Raw genomic sequence first — 9,022 nt, 5'->3', positions numbered from 1 at the left:
TTGACTGCTGCTTCTGTGAGTGTTGATAGTTGACCCCAGAAGAATGAAATCCTTGACAACTTCAATCTTATATGAGGCCATTGGAAAATACCATGACTTGGGGCAGGCATACCTTCATTCTCAAACTGACTTCTTTCCTCTTGAATAATTTAAAGAAGAATTCTGCGATAGTGTTTGAGTTCTTGACTGTTGTTTCTATGTGTGTTGGCGGTGGGTCCAAGCAAAATAAATCTTTGAAGTCTTTTCTCCATTTATCACATGATGTTATTTATTGGTCTTCGTTTTATGGATGAGGGAAGCTAAGGCTCACAGATGCTGAAGGAGTTTGCTCCGTATCCCAAAGCTGGCAGCAATGGCCCGACTGCCCATTCCTCAACCCACTTAAGGCGCCCCTCACATGTTTTTCAGAAAAATGCACGTTTTTCCCTGAGTTTCTCCCATCTCTACCCCACCCAAAGGGTTTACAAGGAAACAAAAGGAAGAACAGGTTACCCTTGTGAGCAATTCGTGTGTGCATTTGTGTGCCTCTGTTGTTACGTGCCCAGGCTGCTCGAATGAAATAAAATTATTTTCCAGTGTCTTTTCTGAGACCCGCAGTAGTGAGGCTGGTGAGAATTAGACATCTAAAGGCGCTCCTGGCGCTGGCCACTTAAAGAGCATCTTCACTCTGCAGGTCCGGAGTGAAAAGACCCGGAATTGGACTGATTCTAGCCCTTTTCAGGGGCCTGGGGGTATCTCTAGTTTCCCTGCTTCCCCTTCCGCCCTTCCAACCAAGACCGGCGGTTTGGGAAACAACCTAGTTTTCAGGCTATCCCGCCCGCCTCCGCACCTCGGGGGTAAAGGAGGCAACCTTGCTGCCAGAGCGCATCATCCTAGCTCAGACGTTTGTCTATGTCCATTTCAAGGCTCCGGAACCTGTACCGTATATAACCAAGTACTGCGCCTACCGGGGAGGGCAGGGTAGTCTCTCTGCGGATTTTATTTACATGTCTTGGGCAAACCCAGGTCTTCGGCTACGATCAAAAGCCTGATTTGAGATTTAATCACTAAGTAGAGTAGGGGCTTCTCTGGGTCAGGGAGGAGAGGTGGGGGGCGGGGGTGGGGGTGGGGCGGCATGGGCGCAGCTCTTGCGAGGATTACGGCGGAGGCTGTGGACCGTGGCGCGGCTCGCCTAGGCTGCAGCCATTGCACAGCCGAGCATCCCACATTCAACAGGAGGAACCCACGGGAGAACAGCTCCAAGCCCCCCAGAGTCGCAGCCGTTGCAGCCCGAGAGCCCCTCGCCATGGCCAAGGAAGGCGTGGAGAAGGCGGAGGAGACAGAGCAAATGATCGAGAAAGACGCAGGCAAGGAGCCGGCAGAAGGCGGCGGCGGCGGCGGCTCGCACCGCCTCGGGGACGCACAGGAGATGCGCGCAGTGGTGCTGGCCGGCTTCGGGGGGCTCAACAAGCTGCGGGTCACCAGGAAGGCTATGCCTGAGCCCCAGGACGGCGAGCTCAAGATCCGCGTCAAAGCCTGGTCCAGTATCCACGCCTTTCTCACTTCCTCTTTCTGCGCGCTCGGTGCTCCGGGGAGGGGGTGGGAGAACCCTGGAGGGGATGTTGCCGAGGCTAGAGCCGCGATGGGTGTCCGCGCCCCAGACGCCGGGGTCCGGTCACTCACAGCGCCCTCACCAGGGTCCGGCAGAGGAGGATGCTGAGAGGTGGCCCTTCCTCTCTCCAGGCCGGACGTATGGATGACCTGAGGAGACTGTGAGCTCTTGGGGGTGGGGAGTGGGGCTGGCGACGCAGGCGCCCAGTCTGGAGATCTGGAAGATTGCGCTGCGGGAACCCTCAGCTCTAAGCCTGGGGTTTGAGGATAAGATGTTTTAAAAAGCTGCCAACTTAACAGTGTTTCATTCACCGTTTTTATAGAGTTTTACCTGTGCGGTCTTATTTAATACTTCCTAGAACCCCAAGTACCATCCCTGTCCCCGTTACCTCAAGTGAGGAAACTGAGGATCTGAGGGAGCGATTGTTTGCCCAAGAGACCCAGCTCAGTGATGTGGCCAGGTTCTTGGGTCCTTGAAACCTGTGTGCCGACGATGGGAAGTGCGTGAGTGCCCACAAAAGCTCAGGGAGAAAGATTAAATCAAAGCTATTACTCAGCGCCCCCCCCCCATTAGCATCTTCTGTAACCCTCCACAGGGGCTGGGGGATGGTCACTTAGCATTGCTTCCAGCTCAGGGCCCACTCTGGGAAGGGTCCTTCTTTTCTCCGCTCCCTGGGACTCTTATTTCCCCTGACTAGCCGCCTGGGGATTACCCCTGAGTGTTTACTCCTCTGTAAATGCTGGTCCCATAGGATGGTTTACCGGAAGTTCACACCAAAGTTGCACCTCACCCCAAAATTCCAACGTTTAGGGGCAATTTCGATTCTTCCCCACACCCCCATTTCAAGATGAGTAGACACTATGAGCGATCGGAAAGGATTTCCCCTTTTTTGCCTAGTAGCCTCAGCCGGACGTCTTTCTTATTTCTGGTGCCTCAGAATGTCATTCTGCGTGTAATCTGTCGCCCCCATGGATTTGCACCTGGGGATGGGGGGGCAAGTGTCCCTACCCTCACATTACTCTGTCATACTCTCCATGAAAGATGTGGCTGCTCACTAGTGCCCCCTTCGAATTGGCGCCCAGGGCGTGTGCAGTGTACCTGCTGTACCTTAGAAGTGTCTCTTGCCCCGAGCATCCGTAGCTGGACTCTGTGTCACACTCTGAAAGGGAACTTGGGTTATCAGAGAGGGACCGGCCTACTCCTTCTCCAGTCTCACCTCCATTTACCGACAGCCAGCTTCCCAGCTCCCAGAGTTTGGGACCTGTTTGAATAGCAAGTATCATGCAAAGGTGATCCTTCACGTCTTTGCTACCCTAAGAACAGACACAGGTTTCATTTGACAGACAGGATGTCTGGTGTGGAAGAGTGGGCACAGATCTCGGACTAGCCCTTTCCTCTGTCCAGCCCCATCCCTTGCTTGACAGTCTAACCTGACTCATGAGCTTCTCTCTGGGAACTCAGAGGCAAGGAAGAGGCATTTGCAAACAGGGGAATCTTAAATTCTGTGTCATCAACTCTTACTGACCTGAGTTGGTTGATTCGAGAAGACAAATCTTTCACTAGTAGAACCTCAGCATCCAGCATGGTGCTTAACCCACAGTGTGTTCTTTTAGGAAATTTGTGATTGACCAGATTGAGGTAAATGAGGAAGCTCAGAGGTTCTGAGTCAGGCTGCTAATCTCATGATCAGCAGTTTGAAACTGCCAGTAGTTCCTGGAGGAGAAAGATGAAGCTTTCTGCTCCTGTAAAGATTTATAGCCTCGGAAACCCTATACGGGGTCACTATCAGTCCGAACTGACTCCTCGGCACATAACCACCATCAGCAGATTGAGGAAAGATGTTTGGAGGAAGGAATATGGAATGATTTATTTTACATAGCAGTGGGGGGGACCTTCTGCCTTGTAAAATCAAAACCGAGGACTGTCGCTCTACTTTCTGAAACATTCTCCAAATCTCTCTCTCTCTCTGTATAAATACATATATATATACGTTTTTTTCCCTCCCTTCAAAACTGAGGATTGAGTCCTAGGACTCATGTGTCATAGTATATATTCAGAGATTGAAAATGTTGAAGCCACTTTTTAAGGAAAACAAAACAAAACAAAACAACATCTGCATTGTAAATAGGTTAGTGTTCCCAAGCTTGCATGCCAACTGCATGGATGCTGATGTAAAGAAAGCATTTTCAAATAATACATGAAGGCCACGCGATTGATTTTCAAAGCCAGACACACAAGCCTGTTTTTCAGTGGAGCTGTACACACACACACACACACACACACACACACATACACACACACACACATCACTGCATACTCCCCACCCCCATTGCTCAGAAAGCCAACTAGGTTTGGGGGGGGGCGGCTGGAGGTGGGGAAGGCATTTGGAATACATTCAGGATTACAAAGGACCCAAATTGATTTTCGTTTTGCCAAGCTGGAAGCAGAGTTAATCGGTTTTGTAAAGGGGGATTGGAAGAGGCTAGCAAAGAGAGCCTGCTGGGCCTTCCTCCTCTGTGGAGCTGGGATTGGTTGGCCAAAGATGCCCATTGATTTTAAGTTTTAGCAGGATGACTCATTCTGTATTTTTATGAATCCATTGATGGTCTTCTGGCTGATGGTCCCCCTTTTATCAGCTCTTACTTTTAATGGAAGCCTTTTTATCCTCAAATATGATGCGCTTTTTGCTTGGGAATAAAGCATAGCTCATCAGCGTTAGTATTGTTCAAAGCTGATAGAGAGGGCCCAAGGTGGTTATTCTGTATATTTTATGGAAATAGAAGAGAATGTTGTTGTTCGGACTCATAGCAACCCTGTACAGGGATTCTGAGGAGTGGCTGGTGAGCTTGAACTGCTGACCTTGCAATTCAAACTGACCTTGCAGTCCAGCGCATTAACTCACAGAGCCACACCAGGAATTGGGGGAAATATACATATTTTACTTAATGCAAGCGCTCTCATTTATAATCTAATGAGGTGGGTATTGTTCTTATATTATAGAAGAGCAAACTGAGACTTGCAGAGCTTGAGTAATTTGCCTGAATAGTGCAAACATAGTCACGTTAGGATTTAATCCATCTTTACTTAAAGCTCTGCTGTTTCCCTTGTATTCCATTTTGCCCCTCTCCATAAACAGCCCCAAGAAATGCGTGTCCCATCTCTAAGCCTTGGACATCTAGGTGGGCTATCCACCCTTTCTTCAATGAATATGGGGTTTTGCTCTGTTTTTATGTCAGGCAAAAGGGAACATTTGCTAGTTATTCGCAGAGTAACATGGTTTTCTACTGAAATCAAAGATGGTTGGTCAAATGCAACTCAAAATAAGCTACTGGTGGGTGGGGGTGGGGAGAGTACCAAGGTCTTCCTTCTGAAAGTCTTATTTAAAAGAACATCATTGTCCTGTTGAGGAAACTAAGATTTGGAGAGGTGAAGGACTTATTCAGGGTCCCAGAGTAGCTAAGGGGCGGGCTGACTTTAAGAACATTATCGATGGGGGCGTTTGTTTCACCAACTATTCACTAAGCAATTTGTTCAGCAAGTAGTTCCAATAACCAAATGGAAAAAGAATGTAGTCTTTGGAGAAAGACAGCCCTTGACATAAGCCTACATGCTCACCATTTCCTATCTGTGACCTTAGTGGGCACATCTTTGAGCTTTTCTAAACTCTCCATTTGTGAAACCATTCCAAAGAAAGGTCACCCAGTGGAATGTGGAAATCATCAAACGATGTCATTAGTATCACATGCAAGTGAAATTTTGCTGAAGATAACTCAAAAGAGGGTATAGCAGTATATTGACAAAGAGATACCAGAAATTCCAGCTGGATCCAGAAGAGGATGTGGAATGAGGGATATCATTGCTGACATCAAATGGATTTTGTATGAAAGCAGAGACTACCAGGGAGATGTTTACTTGTGTTTTACTGACTATGCAAAGGCATTTGACTATGTGGATCATAGTAAATTACAGACAGCATTGTGAAAAATGGGAATTCCAGAACACCTAATCGTGCTCATGTGGAACCTGTGCATAGATCAAAAGGAAGTCATTCAAACAAAACACGGACATATTGAATGGGAAGGTGTGCGTCAGGGTTGCATACTTTCACCATAGTTATTCAATTTGTGTACTGAGCAAAAAGTGTGAGAGCTGGATTATATGAAGAAGAACGAATGTGGCGTCAGGAATGAAGGAAGATTTATTAACTTGTGAAATCATACGATACAAGCTTGCTTGTTTAAAATGAAGAGGGCTTGACGTACATACTGATGAATGTAAAGAAAACAAAAATCCTTACAACTGTGCCAGTGAATAACAGCATGATAAATGGATGAAAGATTGAAATTGTCCATGACTTCATTTTACTTGGATTCACAATCAACACCCATGGAAGCAGCAGTCAAGAAAACAAATGATGTCTATTGCATTAGGCAAATTTGCTATATAGATCTCTTTAAAGTGTCAAGAAGCAAAGACATCACTTTGAGAACTAGGGTGCACCTAATCCAAGCCGTGGTGTTTTCATTTGTCTCAATATGAATGTAGAAGCTGGACAGTGGATAAGGAAGACTGGAGAAGAATCCATGCATTTGAATTATGATGTTGGAGAAGAATATTGGAAGTACCAAGGACTGCCAGAAGAACAAATAAATCTATTTTGGAAGAAGTATGGCCAGATTATTCCTTGGAAGTGATAATGTTGTCAAAAACGACCAGATCCTGAAGAAGAACATCATGTTTGGTAAAGTTGTTGTTGTTGTTGTTAAGTGCCGTCGAGTCGGTTCCGACCCATAGCGACCCTGTACAGGGTTTCCGAGGGTGTAAATCTTTACAGGAGTAGAAAGCCTCATCTTTCTCCCACGGAGCGGCTTGTAGTTTTGAACCGCTGATCTTAAGGTTCGCAGCCTGATTCGTAACCACTACGCTACCAGAGTAAAGTAGAGGGGCAGAAAAAAGAAGACCGTCAATGAGATGGATTGACACAGTGGCAACCACAGTGGATTCAAACATAAGAACGTTTCTGAGGATGGTGCCAGTTGGGGTAGTGTTTTGTTGTTGTACATAGGATGACTATGCTTTGGAACTAACTTGATGGCACTTAACCACAACAACATAAAAACAACCAATTTTCTGTGCCTCATCTGTAAAATGGGTGTAATAAGCTGACCTTCGTAATGTTATTGAAAGGACTAGATGCAATAAAGAGACTGGTAGTAGTGATTATTATTGTTATTGTAATCTTCATCAAGTTGATTCCAAACCATGGTGACCCTATGTGTGTCAGAGCAGAACTGTGCTCAGTAACGTTTTCAGTGGCTAATTTTTCAGAAGTGGATTGCCAGACCTTTTTTCTGAAAGGTCTGGGAGGGCTTGAACCTGCAAGCCTTAGGTTAGCAGCAGAGCATGTCAATTCATTGGAGCTCTGTGGCTGCCACATCTCTACCAATGTAACATCTATGAGGGAGATTCACATAGTGTATAGAAAAATGAAATGAAAAGAACATGGAGTTTTTCCACGCACTGTTTTAAGTCTTAATATTTCTTGGGGACATGACAACGGAGAGATCATCCTTTTATCACATGATACATAGTGCAGGCATTATTGTTTTATTTATGCTCAGTGATTAAGAGTCAGACTTTCTAGACATGAGTCCCAGCTCTGTCACTTGCTAACTGGATGTCTTGGGACCAGTTCTCTAGATGCAGAGCTGGAGACAGAGATTCTTCCTCAAGTGCTTTCTGGAGGTGGTACTTTCAGGAGATTGGCGTGTGGGAGGCAGGATGAGGCAGGGGAAGGAGCCACGTCAGGCTGTGCGCTCAGCTGCATCTCCACCCACCCCAACCCCCCAAGGAGCTGTGAGTGTGGGTCAAACTGCTGAGCCAGTCCCCACTCTAAGCAAAAGAGGTGACCTTCTATGTCTTCCTAGTGTTTAGTCATTGGCGATGGCTACTTCAGACATATTGTCATGAGGGCCCGTCACTGGAGAAGGCTATCACGTTTGGTAAGGTGGAGGGTCAGAGAAACAGAGGAAGACTCCCAGCGAGATGGATTGGCCAAGTGGCAGCATTAATGGGCTCAAGCATGGCAACAATAGTGAGGTTGGCCCAGGATCGGGCAGTGTTTTGTTCTGTTGTTGGTACCGACTCGATGGCACCTAACAACAACAACAACAACAACAACCCTTGAATGCAGGCGTGGAAAAGTGGGTTTTGTTTGAGAGCAGCTCTCCAGAAGAAGAGGACAGAAAGGGACCTGGGAATGGCACAGAGTCCCCCCACTCTGGTGGTCCTTGACCGTGTTCCTTTTTTTCTCTACACTTTATGTTCCCACTCCATGAAATGGAAGTGATAATGGTGTCCCCTTCATTCTGTTGTCATGAAGTTGACAAGAAATGCAGTATATAAAGATCTTCAGGATGCGTGGCACATAGTAAGGGGGGTGCTGTAGGATAAGCACTGGACTGCTAACCTTAAGACCAGCAGTTCGAGTCCCCCAGCCTCTCTGAGGGAGATGATGAGGCTGCCAGCCTCCATAAAGATTTACAGCCTTGGAAACCCTAGATAGGGTCGCTGTGAGTCTGACTCAACTTTGATGGCAATGGCTTTCGTTTATTGTCTAAAGAATCCTTGGTGGTGGTAGTGGGCCGTGGAGTCAGTTTAGACTCATAGCGACCCTGCATAGGGTTTCCTAGGCTGTAAATCTTTATGGGAGCATAAAGCCTCATCTTTCTCCGCGGAACTCCTGGTAACTTCTAATTGCTGACCGACTCGTAACAACTACGCTACCAGAGCTCCTTAGTGAAAATGTTTAATACATTCAACTAGTAACTGATAGGTTAGAGGTTTGAATCCAGTCACATGTGCCTTGGAAATGTGCCTGCGGAGCGCACTTCTACCCCGACACTCATGGAATCACCATGGGTCAGGATCTGGTTAATTCTCTCAACCCTTATTATTATCTAAATTGCTATTCTTCATTTTTGTAGACATCTTCAATAATTGATTGTTCAAACTGGAACTCTTTTGAGAGAGAGAAAAGGGCAGCAAAAGAAAAGTGAGATCCTCCCAGGCAAACCAGGTTGTGTGGTCCCATTAACTGTGAGTCAAGACTAGTGTCCACATATTCATCAACCCTGCCACAGTAGAACTTCTCCTGGGCTGGGAGATAGGAGGCTGAGGGTCTCCAGGTGGGCTGCAGGGATGTATTGAAGTGGCCATTAACAAGCCTTGTCTGGTTTGTGGCTCAGATTGGCTTGTGGTCGACAGGCAGTAATGGATTGAAGACAGTTATTTTCCCAGGCTGATTTACAGCAAGAGGCCAGATGAAATGGTTGGAAGGAGACCAACTTGATAAAAAATGGTTCCAGCCTGCCATGGCTCGCTCCACTGGCTAATCTGAAACTGGGCTGAGACCAGCCCATGCCAGAGGAG

At 46.9% G+C, this 9,022-nt stretch overlaps 1 protein-coding gene across 1 annotated transcript in view; it reads left to right on the top strand.

Annotated features, from left to right (window-relative positions):
* Nucleotides 1–1,212: 1,212 nt before the first annotated feature.
* The window catches only part of VAT1L (vesicle amine transport 1-like), a 183,128-nt gene continuing 175,318 nt past the window's right edge, over nt 1,213–9,022 (top strand). The window contains exon 1 of the mRNA XM_006860149.1: nt 1,213–1,518. Coding sequence (XP_006860211.1) covers nt 1,286–1,518 — 233 coding nt within the window. The 5' untranslated portion in view covers nt 1,213–1,285. The remainder of the gene's footprint in view (nt 1,519–9,022) is intronic.

The sequence above is a fragment of the Chrysochloris asiatica genome, unplaced genomic scaffold (genome assembly GCF_000296735.1).
Source record: "Chrysochloris asiatica unplaced genomic scaffold, ChrAsi1.0 scaffold00037, whole genome shotgun sequence".
Taxonomy (NCBI): domain Eukaryota; kingdom Metazoa; phylum Chordata; class Mammalia; order Afrosoricida; family Chrysochloridae; genus Chrysochloris; species Chrysochloris asiatica.
This window is presented reverse-complemented; position numbering and strand designations above follow the sequence as displayed.